This window comes from Bos taurus, chromosome X, assembly GCF_002263795.3.
Source record: "Bos taurus isolate L1 Dominette 01449 registration number 42190680 breed Hereford chromosome X, ARS-UCD2.0, whole genome shotgun sequence".
Taxonomy (NCBI): Eukaryota; Metazoa; Chordata; class Mammalia; order Artiodactyla; family Bovidae; genus Bos; species Bos taurus.
The window spans coordinates 94,226,407-94,245,809 of NC_037357.1; the positions used below are offsets into that span (position 1 = coordinate 94,226,407).

At 40.2% G+C, this 19,403-nt stretch overlaps 1 protein-coding gene across 9 annotated transcripts in view; it reads right to left on the reverse strand.

The window, feature by feature from the left end:
* Positions 1 to 5,704: 5,704 nt before the first annotated feature.
* HEPH (hephaestin) overlaps positions 5,705 to 19,403 on the reverse strand; it is a 139,429-nt gene continuing 125,730 nt past the window's right edge. For 5 of the 9 annotated variants that reach the window (XM_015461727.2, XM_010822042.4, XM_010822043.4 and 2 more), the window contains 6 exons: positions 19,220 to 19,326; positions 17,795 to 18,020; positions 15,245 to 15,384; positions 13,740 to 13,902; positions 10,220 to 10,264; positions 5,705 to 6,630 (listed from right to left, as the gene is read on the reverse strand). In XM_015461727.2, coding sequence (XP_015317213.1) covers positions 6,398 to 6,630; positions 10,220 to 10,264; positions 13,740 to 13,902; positions 15,245 to 15,384; positions 17,795 to 18,020; positions 19,220 to 19,326 — 914 coding nt within the window. In that variant the 3' untranslated portion in view covers positions 5,705 to 6,397. The remainder of the gene's footprint in view (positions 6,631 to 10,219; positions 10,265 to 13,739; positions 13,903 to 15,244; positions 15,385 to 17,794; positions 18,021 to 19,219; positions 19,327 to 19,403) is intronic. The other 4 variants (XM_059883790.1, XM_002700167.7, XM_010822045.4 and 1 more) reach the window with 3 other exon arrangements.

Consider the following 19,403-nt stretch of genomic DNA (forward strand, 5'->3'; position numbering starts at 1 on the left):
GAGTGTGGGGAAAATTGAGAAAGTAGCATTGACATATATACACTGTGAGTGCTTAATCGCTAAGTTGTGTCTGACTCTTTGCAACCCCTTGGAGTGTAGCCCACCAGGTTCCTCTGTCCATGGAATTTTTCAGGCAAGAATCTTGGAGTAGGTGGACATTTCTTCCTCCAGGAGATCTTCCCAACCCAAATATTAAAACTGCATCTCCTGTATTGCCAGGTGGATTATTTACCACTGAGCCACCTGGGAAGCTCTCTATATACATTACCATGTGTAAAATAGATAGCTAGTGGGAAGTTGCTATAACACAGTGAGTCCAGCCTGGCATTCTCTGATGACCTAGAGGGTCAAGATTGGGAGATGGGTAGGAGGGAGCCTCAAGAGGAAAGGGATATTTATATATACATATAGTTATGAGTGATTTGTGATGTTGTATGGCAGAAACCAACACAGCACTGGAAAGTAATTATGATCCAATTAAAAATAAATTTAAGAATGGGAGTGATATCCAAACTATACTTTTATAAGATCTCACAGTTTGCTGTAGAAAGGATGAAAAGTGGAAATGCAAGGGTAAAAGTATTAACAGGGAAGAGGCTATTATATCTATTCAGTTGAAAGGTGATAGTGGCTTGTACTTGGGTGGGGTGTAGAATTTTTTAAAATAGATTGGTTTTGGATATATTTTTAATATACAACTGGTACAAATTATGTTTAGATTGGAATTGAAAAGTGCAAGATAGGGAGGGCTGACAGATTACTCAAGTTTCCACATTGAATAGCTTCATAGATGGTGATATTTGCTGAAATGGGATACAATTGATGAAAAGCACATTTAGTGGGGAAAAGCAGTGTTTCTCCATTAGACTTGTTATAATTTGAATTTTATATTACATTCTAAAGATATAGTACATTCTCAAGCCCTCTCTTAGTCTGACCTGGAATGCTTTTTCACCTATCTACCAAGTTTCTCCTCATCCTTCAAGATTCAGCTGAAGTATATTCTCTTTGATATTCCTCCTAATCCCTCCCAGTTATCTGGTTCTTCCATTTGATTTTAGAGCACTTTAGTTATAACTGTCTTCTGTACTGGAAAATGATATCTAAAACACTGTCTTAATTTTTTTTACAAGTTGTAACAAGAGATTGGATGGAGGTATGCCCAAGGTGGCTGACTAGGAAGACCCTGATCTCACCTCCTTCCATGGGCATAATGAAATTGCAACTATTTATAGAACAACTATCTATGAGAGCAACCCCAAAGACTAGCAGAAATGATCTGCTACAGCTAAAGATATAAATAATGAATCACAACAAGATGAGTAGGAAAGACAGATCTTTTATATATATATATATATATATATATATATATATATATATATATATATATATATAATTGAGACCCATATTCCCTGGTAGATGACCATAAAAGGAGGATAAGCACAATTGAAGTGGTTCTTCCCAAGGCTTAAGGGAATGAGCCACATATCTGGGCTCTCCAGCTGAACCAGTCCTGTACCAGTAAGATGACCCATAGAACATTTGATTTTGAAGGCCAGTAGGACTTACTTTTGGGAGAGAAAGAGGGCTATGGGAAACAGAGACTCCACACTTAAAGGACACACACAAACTTTCACATGCTCTGATATCCAGATCAGAATCATTAATTTAAAAGGTACCTAGGTGAGGTCTACTTACCGATTTTCAGGAACCACTTAGAGAGGCAGGAGATGGTTGAAACTCACCCTGAGAACATTGACACTGGAAGCAGCAATATATGGGAACTCATCATACCAAGAGGGTTTCCCTGGTGGCTCAGTTGGTAAAGAATCTGCCTGAAATGCAGGAGATCTGGGTTCAATCCCTGGGTTGGGAAAATCACCTGGAGAAGGGAATGGCAACCCACTCCAGTATTCTTTCCTGGAGATTTCCAGGGACAGAGGAGCCTGGTGGGCTACTTTCCATGAGGTCGCAAAGAGTCAGACATGACTGAATAACTAATACACACACACATCATACTAAGAGGACACTGGTGTTGGTAAGTACCATTTTGGAATCCTCCCTGTTGCTTACTAGTTCTGGAACCTAGTCCTGCCCTCCAGCAATTTGGCACCAGGTCTGGGACACTCCAGGTCAAGCAGCTAGCTGAGTAGAAACACAGGCCTACTCACAAGCAGGTCAGCTTCTGTAAGATTCTCACCACCAAGCCTTTCCAGAATTGGACTCACCCACCAGAGGACCCAGGAATGACCCCCACCCACCAGTGGATCGTTATTAGACCTGGAATCCATCATCATCCACCAGGGCTTGGGCACAAGCTCCAGGACCCCCTGAGTCCTGGTATCACCCACCAGTAGGACAACTTCAGCTCCAGAAACTCTAGGTCCCATAGACAGAGACCCCAGGATCTGATTTTGCCAACCAGTATGCTGGCACTAAACTTGGCACCAGGACTCACCCACCAGCAGGCAGGCATCAGCTCTTGGATCAACAAGGCCCTGCATGCAGCTGTGATAAGATACAATGTAATCACCAGTAGCCTGGCACCAGCCCAAGGATTCCCTGGTACCTTGCCCTGTCCACCTACCTATACCAACTCCAGGACTACCAGGGCCGTGCAAAGTGACTTAAATCCCTAGCTCCATCCACCAGTGTGTTGGCATTTGCCCTGGGTCACCATGGGCCCTGGAACTGGATACCAATAAGCCAACACCAGCTCTGGGAACCTCTGGCTTTAGCCAGGGACCTGAGACTTCACTCTGAAAGTCAGTTGACCAGCACTAGACCTAGGATATAGCTTCACTACTTGTGTATGAGCACCAGCCCTGGGACTTCAGCAGGCTTTCATCTAGCTGTGTCAATATCCACCCCATTCTCTAGCAGGCCAACAGTACCCAGGATATCCTGGGCCTGGCCCTACCCAGCAGCCAATCAACATTTGTTCTGGGATCCTTGACACCAGAGTCAGCCATCCTGGGACCTGGCCATACACACTGGTGGACCAGCACTAGCTCTAAGATCTTCCTGGGGCTTAGTAGCCAGTTACCCTGTGACATGGCCTCAACCTGTCTGTGGCTCAGCACCAAGACCTGGACCCCCCTGACTGTGAACAGAGCCATACCAGGACATGGCCTTGTACACCAGTGGCTCAAAGACTGTTCACAAGACTGCCTGGCAGCCAACTGGACAAGAGAACAGTCCCACCTACCAGTGTCTTCACAGTAATCAGACCCACCACAACAGGACACACAAAGCCCACAGAGAGGACACTCATAAAGTATATTGTCTTTTCTCATTCAAGTTGTGATTTTTCTGGCTCTTGGTATGATGGAGCTCTGAACCATATTAAAACAATCTATTTTATGAGGCAATAACCCTGTTTGTGTTTAGCACAAGTACTGGCATAATTTTGTGTTAAAATGGCTATGCAACTTTCAGAGACTTTGCTTTACTTTTCTATTTTGCTTGGTTTCTCTGGTGTCACTGAGGCTCCTGTTGATCTCTGCCAGAGCTACTTATTGTCTCTGAATAGGAAAAGGGATTCTCCATCTTGCAGGCACAAAGAGTACTTCCTGGGCTGAAACTTGCTATGTTGAGATTCCCCTTACTGTTTCTTTCCCATGTCTAATTGGAGGAGGGGAGTCTCTGGCCAATAGAGATGAAGAGCAATTTCCAAGACTACTTGACATAAGCAAGGCCCCAGTCCCTCATTCCAGAGTCCCCAAATCCACCTGGGGTTGTCACTAGAACTCCTTTTGTTTTTACTTTGGGCTGCAAAGATGCCCTGTTATTGTGCTTCTCTATTCTTCTCCAGGCTCCCTTCTTCTTTTCTATCTTTTTTAGTCCTTACATCATTGTTTTTAAAAAAATTCCCAGTGTTTATTTATCACCAGAGAGAGATGTCTATGGTAGCTCATCTAAACTGGAAGTCCAATTTATGCTTTTCAACCATCAGTTTTCTGTGACACAGGTTCAATCCCTGGGTCAGGAAGATCCCCTAGAGGAGGGCATGGCAACTCACTCCAGTATTCTTGCCTGGAGAATTCCATGGACAGAGGAGTCCAGAGGGCTATAGTCCATAAGTTTTCACAGAGTTAGACACAAATGAAGTGACTTAACATGCACACAGAGTGAATGTAAAGCAATAAGCAGGGGGATAACACACAAGTCCAGGTAGCAGATGGCTGTGCTTTAGTAGCAGTGAAGATAGAAACAAATGAACAAATTAAAGTTATTTTGTAGGAAAAACAAGATTTACTGATGTGCAGACTTTGGGGCTTTTTGACTTGAGCAATTGAATGATTGGAAGTGCCACTTAATTGTCAAAAACATCTCCTCCATCCCCACAAGGAGCAAAACCACCACCACAAAAAAAAAAAAAAAAAATGTATCCCTTTCTGAAATATATGAACTTTAGCTTATATTCCTCAATCTGGAGTAGGATTACACACTCAAAAGAAATGTATCTCCATCCCACCTATTTCTCTTTGTCTCAGATTCATGACTGAGACCAAGTTAACAACCTTCCAGCTGCATACAAATTACAGCTAATAATTGAGTAGAGTTCCCAGAGTGGACTGGGTTTTCAATAACCTTCATGTTAACAATACACCAACAGAGTTCTGTTGTTTATTTCATTGATGATGCAATGGCTAAAATACCCCAATTTGATTTTATCATTAACAGTCCAAATCTTCTCCCACCTTTACCCCCGATATGTTTCTGAGATTTCCAGTAAAGCCTGCCATAAAGCCATTGACCAGAGTTAACCAAGAGGAATGATAGGCTCTGGCTTGTGTTTTATCATCCAACTTTCAACATTATTTATCAACTCAACACCATTTCTGCGGGTTTCTACACTTCAGAGGGTTGCTAACTTGGCAGATAAGTTTGCTGGAAAGACAAAAAGAGGGAAGTTGGATCCAATATGGATAATGAATGATGGAGATTAGTGGAGTTTCCATGATATAGAAGGATGAAGCAGATATTTGTAGTTGAATAGATGAAGGTTTGAATCCTCACTCAGTTTTTAGCTGAATGGCCTGAGGTAAAAATCACTTTCTCTTATCATTTGCTTGCTTAAAAGTACAGCAAAAATGTCACCCTGATAGAACTAATGGAAGTCAAATGCAATTAGGTATTAGATTTTTTTGTAAAATATAAAACACAATAGATTTAAGTTATTGTTTTCACTGTCTTGATGCTTCTTCCATTCTCTATTTGTTATGTAAAATGATACAGTGGATACCATAGTAAGAATGGGTCTTTTCTGTGTTCTTTGACCGAGGTTTTAGAGAGGGTTGAACTTGTGACAAAAGAATATTGCTTTAAATTACCAGAGGAAGGACTCTATAAAATTGCAAGTAGACATCTCATACCCCCAACTACCAAAAGAGCTCACTAGATCTGTGCCCTCCTCTCCTTGCCCAGTGTAAAGGTTTGAACCTAGTTTCAGCCCTCTATTTCCCTCTGGCAACATTTCTTAGCATCTATGATATTTTTGGCACTTATGGATCTTGAGATCTCCTCCGGGACAGCTTCTTCACTTTCCAAACACAAACTTGAAGCATCCACAAAGGATAGGCAGACTCATTCTATGCCCACCCCTAAACACTTCCACCAGTCTCACCAAATGCTCTCTCTTTCAGCAACAATCACAACCTTCAAGAGACCACAGAGACAATCAAAATCAACAAGTTCACTCTTATGGTGTTATAACAAGCACTTTAATATGTAGAATCTTCTGATGAAAGCATGGAGAGGACACTCAACATTCCCTTCAGTGCAACTGTACCAAGAACTTGGAATACTGGCTTCCTGAGGAGTTTCTGTCCCCAGAGGTTGTAGTTGCTCTTGGCAGTAATATTGCATTTACCCACTTAACAAAAATGGTCCACTCTCAAGAAAAGTAAAAATATAATTTGGATCCTTAAATCCTACCTCACTTATTTCCCATCATGCTATGTTCTTAGTCTTTAGATATGGATTACTGTCACAGCTCACTTAGCCTTGGTTCAGAAAAAATTTGCCTAAGTTCTGGAAAGCAATAGAGACTTAATCAATGAACCTTACTTTTGGCATCTACTTTGTGAGAAAATGTTTCAGTTTTTAGAAATTACCAGATATTCCAAGTGTCAGTGGGTGATATAATCTAGCTATTGAAATTTGTGATATGAGATTCCAGGGGACTCAGCCCCAGATGCCCAAGTGGAACAAAGAAACTAAAGAAAAAGAAAGAATACAATTTCCATACAAATAAATAAGTGAAGAAATACTCAGATGAGTTTGATTCCTTCCTCTGCCTTTTCTACAACTCATACCCTTTAAATGCATGTCAGCTGCTAGTCCATGGCCTGCTGAGAGTATATTCCAGATGTGCAGTTCCAAGATCCAGCTGTTACTGCTTGAGAGACAGAAGCTTGAAGCTGTCATCCAGGATGGACCTCCTGTTGCGCCGTAACTTCCTCTGACGATGCTGGTACCACACCACACCTCCAAGAACCAGAGCAATGAGCAGGAGAATGACACCCATGGCAATCAAGACAGAAGTCAGCATCTCAATATCCTTTATAGGGATTTGCATGCCCAGCATCTTCACACTGCCTTCTCCAATGTTTCTGGGAATTGCTACTGAAATGGAACAAGAGGAAAATGGGAACCATGGGCTGGAGAGTACTCCTAAAGACATATTTTATAATCAGCTCTGGAAGAGGAGAAATAAGCTCATCCAAATAGGACAGAAGAACGGTTCTTATACCTCAAAAGATCAGCCAGTGATGATAGACTCAGTGGTTATAGGGAATCAACGTAACAAAACGACATAGTTGAGAAAATCCTTAAGAAGCACTGAAGCTCCAATGCCCCCATACAAAGAACTAGGACTCAGAGTGAGAAGGGCCTTGACATATTTCTTAAAATATATAAAGGCTTATGATGTAGCAAAAAAAAAAAAAAAGAATTTTTGTTGCATGGCTCCAGAAGGTAGAACTAGTAGTAGTAGGTAGAATCTCCTGCGAAGCAGTTTGACTCAATTATCTAGCTTATCAATACTCACTTTGACAATTGGGCCATGATAAGAGTGTGCCACTGTTCTGTCTGGTCTCTTGCATCTTTGAGTCATTGTAACACTGATGTCACATTGATATTTCTAGGTGAAATATCTAATTTTCTTAGTCCCCAGCATATGAACATTTGATGACCCCCGATTAGCCCATGGGATAAAGCTCAGACTCAAATCAGACATTCCAACTCTCAGAATCACGTTCTAACCTACCCTACTCTTAATTGCTACTCTTCAGCCATAACAACTCATTCCTTGTTCTGCAGAATAGGTGATCCTTTTTTCAGGCTTTCAAGATTTTCTCATGCTGCTCATTTGCCTGAACAGCTTTTCTTCTTCCTTACCATTCTATCCCCAGCTTAAAACATTATAGGTCTCAGCAAAGATTTCATCAATTCAGCTAGACAATTAATAATGTTCATGTCTCAGTTTTGGTTATATTTATGGAAAATATTAAAATGCACACCCCACAACTTAGAAAAAAATAATGGTCCTCTATTTGGTTTGCCCAAAGCACCTGTACTATTTGTAATCCAACAGTTTACTTGCTTGGGCCAATTGACCCAAGCTACCCTCAATTCTGGCTTTCTGTCTCCTCTTTTATAAAATGAGGATAATAACCATGCTTAATTTTTTTAAATTATTTTTTAAATTTTATTTTATTTTTAAACTTTACATAATTGTATTAGTTTTGCCAAATATCAAAATGAATCTGCCACAGGTATACATGTGTTCCCCATCCTGAACCCTCCTCCCTCCTCCCTCCCCATACCATCCCCCTGGGTCGTCCCAGTGCACTAGCCCCAAGCATCCAGTATCCTGCATCGAACCTGGACTGGCAACTCGTTTCTTACATGATATTTTACATGTTTCAATGTCATTCTCCCAAATCTTCCCACCCTCTCCCTCTCCCACAGAGTCCGTAAGACTGTTCTATACATCAGTGTCTCTTTTGCTGTCTTGTACACTGGGTTATTGTTACCATCTTTCTAAATTCCATATATATGCGTTAGTATACTGTATTTATGTTTTTCCTTCTGGCTTACTTCACTCTGTATAATAGGCTCCAGTTTCATCTACCTCGTTAGAACTGATTCAAATGTATTCTTTTTAATGGCTGAGTAATACTCCATTGTGTATATGTACAACTGCTTTCTTATCCATTCATCTGCTGATGGACATCTAGGTTGCTTCCATGTCCTGGCTATTATAAACAGTGCTGTGATGAACATTGGGGTACACGTGTCTCTTTCCCTTCTGGTTTCCTCAGTGTGTATGCCCAGCAGTGGGATTGCTGGATCATAAGGCAGTTCTATTTCCAGTTTTTTAAGGAATTTCCACACTGTTCTCCATAGTGGCTGTACTAGTTTGCATTCCCACCAACAGTGTAAGAGGGTTCCCTTTTCTCCACACCCTCTCCAGCGTGCTTAATTTTAATGTTTATTGTGAGGTTTGAGTTAATATTTATAAATATTCAACATAGTTCTTGGAAGATAGCAAATGCACAATAATTGATCAGTTGTTACTATTTCCCCCCACCTTTAAAAATAATGTATAGCATCCAGAACTACAATTATTGTTTCTGTGTCTCATTCTACTTTGAATCTCCTCGAAAATGGTTATTATGTCTTATTATTTTGGTGTGTCTGGCAGTCAGCATGTGTTTGATGAATGTATACTTGGATGAATCAATATTCTTACAGAACTGAGAGAAGATGTAATAAAATGAGTTCAGTCAGAAGCTGGGAAGCATCCTGGTCTTGAGTTCACATTCCACCACTGACTTACTTCTCTTGTGACCTTAGAAAAATCACTTTCCATCTCTCAGTTTCTCATGTAGAAAATCCTGGACTTTTTTAGATCACCAGTTCTGAGGGGGTTTTCCCACTGTTCAACATTGTAAAACAAGCAAGAGCTTATGAAGATATATGTTTGTATGTACATACTGGTATGTACAAATGTATATACAAATGTATGTACAAAACATGTATATGCGTGTGTGTTAGTCACTTAGTCATGTCTCACTCTTTGCGACTCCATGGGCTGTAGCTCACCAGGCTCCTTTGTCCATGGAATTCTCTAGGCAAGTATACTGGAGTGGGTTGCCATTTCCTTCTCCAGGGGATCTTCCCAACTCAGGGATTGAACCCAGGTCTCCTGCACTGCAGGCAGATTCTTTACTGTCTGAGTAACCAGAGAAGCCTGCAAATATGTATATACATACACATATATGTATGGCACTCTGCTCTCTCTGCTTCACCTTTCCACTCCCTAACCCCTGGAGAACATAACCTAGTTTCCTGGTTGACTGTTTATAAGATACTTAGGCATATAATTGTTCAGTCAGTAAGTTGTGTCCAACTTTTGTGACTCATAGACTGTAGCCCTCCAAGCTCCTCTGTTGATGGGGTTTTTCCAGGCAAGAGTACTGAGTAGGTTGCCATTTTCTTCTCCAGGGGATCTTCCTGGACCAAGGATTGAACCTGCATCTCCTGCACTAGCAGGCGAGTTCTTTACCACTGAGTCCCCTGGGAAGCCCAGGCAGGTCATCAGGTCTTTTCCAAATAGAGCTGAAAAATTTCCAGACTGAACTGAAGATCTCTAAAATCTGATCTAGACCTTCATAACTTTCTGAATCTTTCTCAGTTTAGATGCAAATGAGGAAGAAAGTAAAATAATTATTTGAACCTAGCCTGGCTAGGACAAGAATCTCTGTTTTCTTGAAGTGCAGAAATGGCTGGTCCCCAAAAGTCAACTATTTAGTATTCCATGTGTCTTAGTTTCACACTGTTCTTGTGGGGAATTCATATCTGTGCTGTAGCTCCTTTATGCACAACTCAGTAAGACTTTGAATTTTCTTTCCCCTCACATATTAGGTGAAAGGATAAGATAGCAGCCTTCAACTGGAGATGAGGCCATTTCCCTCAACTAAAGTGGCTGGGCATGGGGGTCAGAGAGAATAAATCTGCCGAGAGAAGCTTAACTGGAAGCTTAACCTTAGATTTCTTGCTTCTGAAGTCTTAAATAAATCTCAGGATTCTTCCTGTTAGCATTGTAGTACAGCTTTCAGTCATGTGAAGCCCATTTTCTAGAGGCGCTGCACCTTTCCCCGAATGCACAACATATATAAGTACCAAATCTGTGTGTCATTCTCCCTACCTTTTCCAATCTCTTCAGGGATGGTGGTGGTAGTGCTTAAGTGTTCTGGAGGAAAAAAAAAAAAAAAAGAGGTTAGTCTTATTATTCTTCCTACCTGTTCACAGGCTTGTTGTAGGAGGTTAGCATTGATTGGAGGGAACTCTCTGTGATATAGTAAGCAAAATGGAGGTGACTGGAATTAACTAGCTTGTAGTCAAAGTCAGTATTGGTATGTGGATTTGATTTTTTAGCATTGATACAAATATGAACAAGTGTATAGGCTTGGGAGTCCAAAAAGTAAATCACCACTCTACCAATATTAACATATTTATTGGCACTTCATCTTCATTATTGTTATTTTTGCCACACTTTTCCAGCTTTCCTTCAGGAAGCCCCTGGTCTTTGTTAAACCCATCCATACATATTCAATCTCTCTGACTATTTCTTCCTCTTCTTGCTTTAAAGGGGCTGAACTCTTCTCTGAGGACAATATTTCCTTTGCATCCTCTCAATACTACTTTGAGATCACTTATTCCTCCCCTTTTTGCAAAGACTCATGTCTTTCGAGGCTCATTGCTGCTGATGCTAAGTTGCTTCAGTCATGTCTGACTCTGTGAAACCCCATAGACGGCAGCCCACTAGGCTCCTCTCTGTCCATGGGATTTTCCAGGCAAGAACACTGGAGTGGGTTGCCATTTACTCTTCCAATGCATGAAAGTGAAAAGTCAAAGTGAAGTCGCTCAGTCGTGTCCGACTCTTAGCGACCCCATGGACTGCAGCCTACCAGGCTCCTCCATCCATGTGATTTGCCAGGCAAGAGTACTGGAGTGGGGTGCCATTTCCTTCTCCTTTGAGTCTCAATATTTGGCTAGAAAAAAACGCAACCACTTCTTATAACTGTTACCTAGCAGTTCTCTTCATTCATGAAAGTCTTCGGTACGTGCTTCAGTCTTTATTGTCCTCAATTCCCACTGTAGGTATTGACCTATCTAACACTCAAGTCTCACAGTTTTTGGACCTCTTAACTCCAACAAATTTCAAATATACTCTAACTCTGGTCACATTGGCCTAATTATGCAGAACTGCTTCATCTCAAATGTCTAACAATGCTCTTCTATTCTATGTTCTAATGCAACTTACTCCATTTAACCTTTTATTTTATCCTCTCATGAAGATCTCTAGCTCTTGGACAGTTCAGTTTTTTTTCCCCAACTCACCAGCTTCATCTTGTTTTTCCTTCCATTCCTAGTCAGGTTAGACTCCATTGTTTATCACTTCAACTACTAGATTACCTGGACTGTTATAATCATTTGCTGAAACCCCAGTAACTATATTTTCTTTTTTCATATATATCCTGAATGCTGGTGGAGAAACATCATACAATTGTAAATATAAGTATTCTATTTTTTTAAGTATAAGTAAGTATTATTTGGGTACAAATTTAAGTCCTCAATGCTGCTTGGCAGTAATGAACTTATCTTCCACCACTCAGAGTAACTTTTCCCCCCACTTCCAAGAGTGGTTATTTCAAACCTTTGCCCACTTTTCTCAAGCGCCTTACCCTAGCCTCTGTCTTTCACTTCATTACAGATGAAACATAGCCCATCAGACAGAAATAGTCTATCTTTTTCGTCAAACTTTTCACCCAAACCTACATATTGATCCTTTCCTCTCACCAAAAGCTACACATTCATCCTTTCCTCTCTCCTTTTAGTAGAAAAATGGCCTTACTCCACTTTAATATTTTATTGTAGCTTTGGCTTTCATTCTCTGCTACTTCCACAGGAAGCTTTTTCCAACAATCAGTCTTTTATTCGCTATCTGCCTTCAGCTCTTCTCTCTGGTTGGCCTGGTTAGCTCATATGTAACTGGAACAACATCATATTAGACTATAGGGTGTCAAACAAACAAAAGAAAAATAGGTAAAATTATGGACTGGCTCATTATTAAAAAGAGACATGAGCTATTCTTTATGGACATTTCTTGATGACATGTATTGATGCAGTGTCTTATATAATAAATGGTCCATATTTGAGATGACCTGCCATTACACATGGAGACAATCTATTGCTTTGGATCTATAGGATCTTGATGATACAACAATTCGCCACTTGACTTTAATTCTAAGGACTGACAAAACACACTAAAGAATTATATGTGCTTGTCTTTGAGGTAGGGAGTAGTACTATAGTGGTAGCTAGAAGACACATTCTAGCAATATGTTACCAGAGAACAAAGTTTTCCAAAGATATAGGAAATGATAATGTACAATCATTTGTCTCCTTTCCTGGGGTTAAACGGAAGAGTTGTATTTTCTACCATGCTTTTCTAGACCTATTTGAATGCCTAAAGACATTTTCCCACTTTCTATTTATGCTGATAGAATGCCAGTGGCAAGGAATCCCAGAATACCTACCTCAATATTAAGTAAAGTGAAAGTGAAAGTCGCTCAGTCGTGTCCGACTCTTTGCGATCCCATGGACTATACACTCCATGGAATTCTCCAAGCCAGAATACTGGAGTGGATAACCTTTCTCTTCTCCAGGGGATCTTCCCAACCCAGGAATCAAACCCAGGTCTTCTGCATTACAGGTGGATTTTTCACCAGCTGAGCCACAAGGGAAGCCCAAGAATACTGGGGTGGGTAGCCTATCCCTTCTTCAGCGGATCTTCCCGACCCAGGAATTGAACCATGGTCTCCTGCATTGTAGATGGATTCTTTACCAATTGAGCTATCAGGGAAGCCCCTCTCAATATTACCTCTCAATAGTTTTCAAAACAGCTTGACTTAAACAAAAACAAACAAACAAAAAAACCTCCCTGAATTTCTGTGGGCCCTAAGAGTTTCTATTGGGCCTCTTGGGAGGGGGATAATGATGAGTACTGGATTCAGGTTAAGAGGCACAAGAATGAGACTCAACTTTTAACACCCCAAAGACATAAAATTCAACACAACCTACTCTTCTATGTTCTTGGTGATGAATAAAGATTGATAAAGAAACTACCCTGGCTATTACTTCTCCATATAACAAATAAAAGGAAAACTTTTTACCACCCTTGGTAGCATCTGTCTGGGATTAGTTTTAATTGAAAGCTAATTATCTCTTTTAAGCCTTAGACAGTCTCCACAAACAAACCAGTCAAGGGGTAGCTGTTGGAATTATATTTCTTCCTTTAGGGGAAAAAAAAAAAAAACTCATTAACAAGATTCTTTGAACTAGCTAGTACCTAATAAATTCTAAAGTAATAAATTTATATACAAATTAAATGTGTTGAAAGGAAGCAAGTCTATACTAAGCATCAATGCATAGAGCCCACTCAGTTTCAGGCTGAGTCAATTCATTGGAGCTCAACAGATGTCGAAGAAATTAGGAGGCATGACCAGGGGAGCAACAAGGTTGACAGAACACCTAGGGGGGTGGGTTTTGTTTTAAAACCTGGTACTTATTGGGATCAGAAGACAGATGCAAGAGACTTCTTGGGATTTTCTGGTTCTTATAGACTAGATACAACACTAGAAGATGGCATAGTTAGGCTTTACCTCTTTGGGACAAGACCGTAAAGACTGTCTCCATGCCAGCATGGACATGGTCAGTAACATGGCAGTGAAGCAGCCATGTCCCAGGGTTGCTGGCCACCATCTCCACAACCTCAAAGGTCCCTGGAAACAAATCCACTACATCTGCCCGGTAGCTCTCTCCACTCTGCAAAAGAGATTGGTGGTGGGAGAGAAAAAGTGAAGGGTATAACAATCATCTCAGAGTTTATAGAAAGTATAAGGCTTTGTTATCCACATCAGGTACATAGGACTCCAAGAGAGCAGCTAAAAGATTCTACCTTATCTATCTTCTCTGTGAACCCACCCATACAAACTGACTCAACAGAGGAGACTCTCTCTTCCTACTTTTCTCAAAGTGACCCAAAGTTAAATCAATTCCAACTCTCATTAGGGGGCTAAAAACTAGTATATCCATACATTTTAGCAGGTTTAAGCCTTGACCCCTAGGAAAGATCCACGTATTTCCTTTAGAAATAAAACTCAGTTTGCTTTATCTTCCATACCACCACCTTTATCAGCATTTCTAAATCTTTTATGTTATTCAATCACTAAGTTGTGTCCAATTCTTTGAGACCCCACGGACTTCAGCATGCCAGGCTTCCCTGTCCTTCACTATCTCCCAGGGTTTGCTGAAATTCATGCTCGTTGAGTCAGCGATGCCATCCAACCATCTCATCCTCTGTCGCCCCCTTCTTCTTTTGCCCTCAATCTTTCCCAGCATCAGGGTCTTTTCCACTGAGTCAGCTCTTCACATCAGGTGGCCATAGTACTGGAACTTCAGCTTCAGCTTCAGCATCAGTCCTTCCAATGAATATTCAGGGTTGATTTCCTTAAGGATTGACTGCTTTGATCTCCTTACTGTCCAAGGGACTCTCAAGAGTTTTCTACAGCACCACAGTTTGAAAGCATCATTTTCCCAGTGCTCAGCCTTCTTTATGGTCCAACTCTTACATCCATACATGACTACTGGAAAAACCATAGTTTTGACTATATGGACCTTTGTCAGCAAGTCCACTCATTAATGACTACAACTCTAACCCCCTTTCCTAAGACAAAATCTTCAAAACCCACGTGTTGTCCAATGTAGTTTTTGAATTGAAGTTCAGGAATGGATTAAGGATTTTCAGAGATCATGAAACAATTGTCTTAAATTTCTTGCTCTTAGGATGACTGCTCACTGGGCCTCAAGTCCCTGACTGAGATCTGATAACATTTATTCCTTTGATCTTCCTATCCCATAAATGAGCCACTCATTTCTTTTATATCAAAGGGGAAAGATAAGGCTTGGAGGACAATGACTGACCTTGGGATACAAACCCAAACTAGATTTCTCTGCTCAATACTCCACGTGCAATACCTTTCATCTTTTAACTGATTATTATCTTGTTTCTTGCTTTCCTCTTCCTTCTCAATGGATATTAGATAACTCCTAGAATCACCCCTGCCTAGAATCACCCCTGAGGGACTCAGCCCTCTTTCTAGCTCACCCGGTAGAGAAAGCTTTCTGCATGGAAATGGACAGTGTGTAGGTCAATATCTTGTCCCATTGCCATCATGTACCAGGCCACTCGTTCTCCTTGGTACATTGTAAGGCCCATGAGGTTGGCATAGAGCTTTCCATTAATGGCTGTAAGAGAAGAAAAAGTATTTTGTATATCTCATTTCGACTTACCACTGCCACTACCATAAAGATAATCCCTATCATCTCTGATGACAGCAGCATCCTCCTAGCTTCTCTCTTTTCTACTCCATTTGTCCCTCTCCAATATATCTCCCACATTGGTGCTATAAGAGTGGTCTCTCTAATAACTAGTATGACCATGTCATTCTGCTGCTTAAAATACCTTAAAAGCCACCCCCCCCCGCCCCGCCCAAAAGATCAAGTCCATGACTCCTTAGACCAACAAGGTCCTTCAAAATATAGTCCCAAGCTTTCCCATATGTGTCTAACACTATCTAACATATTTCAATTAGGGTAATTTCTTAACCATCCCTTATTTTGGCCCCTTATTCATGTTCTTTGTGTTCTTGCTCGTGTTTCTGATCTTCCCTCTCAAAAATTCTTCCTTTTACTCATCTTTTCAAAGCTCAGTCATATTTTCACTTCTTCTAACAATAGTTCCCTGATCTTTTTCCTCTTAGGACCCCTCATTCTCTGCATCCTCTTCCACATCTAAACTCCTCCAGTACTATCTGTATCACTCTTTGGAACTCACTAGAAACTGCCTCCTACATTCATCTATCTTTTAATTTGTGGAATTTCATATCCCCAAATAGGTTGAAGGTTTTTAATAAGCAGGAAATAAATGTATATACTATAACACTGTACTCGTATTCTTCAGAACACCAAGCAGACACCTGATCCTACAATATATGTTAAAAAATACTTGTCACATTCTTGGAATTAATAATGATATTAATGCATGGGACTCCCTATCTGCTTCTTCCCAGGACACATCTAATGCTCTAAAGATAATAAACCATTCAGCACTGTGTTAATTCACACTTTCAAGAGTATACCCAGGATAAACTTCTCCACTTTTAATATTTTCATAGAGGGAAGATAATTGATACTCTTCATCCAAGAGAGGAAATAATGGAAGGAACATTTATAGCCTGTTTATTTACTCTAGTCAAATTTTGTATTTGAGAAAGGAACTAAATATACTCAACTCAGCCCCATTCTGAATCTTCTCTCTCTTAGATCAGACCACTGGAAGTGGTGCAAATGGATTTGTTATTCCATCATGGGGAAGATTTTGCCTCTGAAAAGAAGGAGGGCTGTTTTTGTCCCTCTATGTCAATAACAGAACATAAAATCTACCCATTGTTGGGGCAGTATTAGCAAGCCCATTTTGCTGCAAAACTAAATTCAGTTTGCCAACTAGCTTTGTCAGTAAGTTCACATTTGATCTTAAGCAGCTCTGTCTCTTTCTCAATTAGTTCAGAAATCTAGACAGGAAGGAAGGTCTTATTTATTTGCTCTCAGACTCCAACATTACTTTTTTTGTTGTTTTATCTCTAATGCCCACATTCAGAGAGTGTTCAATAAATACTTGATAGATAAGTAGACTGATATCTGAAGAGTTGGATGAATAAACACTTAAACATCAAATGGAAATGAGCATTAGCCAAACCCCTGCACTAGCAAGATCTGTATCCTCATTCCATTTGGTTTTGGGCAATTTATTTATCAGATTTGAAAGGAGCTAAAAAGTCACTCTGTAATGTATTTGAGTCAACAGATCCAATGTGAATAACTCATATTTCCATCAAGGGGAAATAGCTATAATTTGTGTGACAATGAGATACTACTATTGAGTTCCAGTAGAGTAGCTATCAAAGTTTCAATTTACCCTCAAATCAAAGAAATATTGCACTACTACATTCCCCTGCACTGAAATTCTTCCTCTTAGTTGAGATTTTCTCTATTTTTAAAAGATACACAAATATGTAGAACAAAGGAAGGTTTGGGTGCACAATTTCCCTCCAAAATCCATTTGAGCATCAAAAAGTTCTTATTTGTAATATAACCCAGTATGTTGCTCTTTGAGGCTCTCTCTCCAATCCTTCCATCTGTAAATATAACCATTGTTTCAAAAATAGATTAAAAGACAAGCTGTCCTTCATTTATCTATATTAGAATCCATTGATAAAACATATCTCAGATCCAGAGTGGCAAGGAAACAAGATGATATTGAGAAACTAAATTCAGAATTTTTAAGTAGAGAGCCCCTAATCAGCCAGTGCACCAGGTACATTGAGGGTCATAAATGTCTGTCTTGCACTTTCTAACAGGTTAAAATGTGCTCGTGTTACCACAGCAACTTTATAGAGTCAGCTTCCTGCTTTCTGAGCACCTGATCTAACATGAACCACATTATAGATAATACTGTAGTACTAGACATTTCTTCTAATGTGTCCCCATTCCACCTTCCTAACCTTTCAGAGATTACATTCCCTTAGGTTGTGATGGGCCTATCAAAAATACCTCCATGAAACCAGTAAGGAAATGGGATAGGTTCCTTTCTACAGACCATGCATTTTATTGCTCTCCAAGAAAGTCTCATCCTGTAGGTTAACACGGCCTGGATCCTGGGACCCATAAGTTTCCACATTCTCCTCCAGATACCAAGACTTGTTCTCATCAAAAATCAAGAATAACAAGGCAAATTCTCGGTTCATGTCACGTCGTCCTCCGTAGGGCTCCAGGATGCCTTTTCGGCAGATGGCCAAGGGTCCCACCAGGCCACTGTACATGTCCTGAGGATGGGGAAGGAATGAACAAGATGTAGTTGTTCCTGGGCAATAGGTGCTCTACAGGGAGATAGGCTGGCATCCAAGCCCACTGTGTCCTCAGCACTTTATCATAATGCCTTGTATTTATAAGAGGCTTAACTGTATTATCTGAATCTATCTTCACAACCACCTTGGGGCACAGGTAAGATATGCTATTTCACCTATGATTTATCTCTGCAGGAATATTCATTGATCTCCAAACCCACCAATCACTTTCACAACCCAGTGCCTTTTCTCAGGTTGTTTCTTCTTCTTTGTAATGCCCACTCCTACACCATATCCCTTTTCTTATGTTATACCACTATTCCACTTTTAAGTCTCAAAGTGCATCTACTTATCATCACATTGCCTTCTCTAGTTTCCCTTTCATTCTCTCCTCCAAATAGAATTAACCACTCTCTCATGGACCCCATAGCACTTTCTATTAAATAGTTTTAAGTAGTTGCTAACACTATGCTATGTTTAAAACTCATTACATATATATATATATATATATATATATATATATATATATATATAGCTTCCCGTGTAGCTCAGTAAGTAAAGTATCAGCTTGCCATGTGGGAGAGACCTAGCCTCATTATATATTTTACTTATATTTTATATATTCAATGCTAATATTATGTTTATATTCATCTGTTTCCCACAGCTATTATAGATCTCACTCTTTGAAGATGGGAATTGAATCTTATACTTTTATCATCAAAAGAGCCAGGTAAAATGCCTAAAATGTAGTAGGCTCTCAATAAATTGATTGCTGGCATCTGGCTGTGGTTGGCTGGCCACACAGATTAGCCTTTTCCAGATAAGAAATCAGAGGCAGAATGACTTGCCTAAAGTCAATCAAAAGATAAGACAGAACCAAATTTGGGCTAGAAACCTAATCTCTTGACAACCAATTCTAAGTTCCTAAAATGATAACATATTGCCTTATACTATTCAAGAAGAAGAAACAAGGAAGAAAGCCCTCCGAACAAACATGAGTGCTACCTAATCATTTTATCTCTCCTTTTTCCTATTAAAACAAGCTCGGGATTTGAGGAATTTCCCTCAGTCCCTGGACTTCAGTGCTGGGCTCTTTACCACATCTGTTTAATAGCTTCTTTTTCCTAGGCAGTCTGCCCATTTCTGAGACATCTCCAAGAAGCCAATATTGCCTTTACCTTGATGGGATCCACTGCAGAATAGTAGATCCAAGAAACACAAGCAGAATCATTGAGACCAGGGCCAGATCTCTCTGGAATGTTCCATTGGTAAGTGAGAACCTCACCTAGAAAGGATAAAATAAATCTCCAGTTGGACCAGGTCAGAAATGCCTCCCAGTTCCCAGGTATCCCTAAAAGGCTG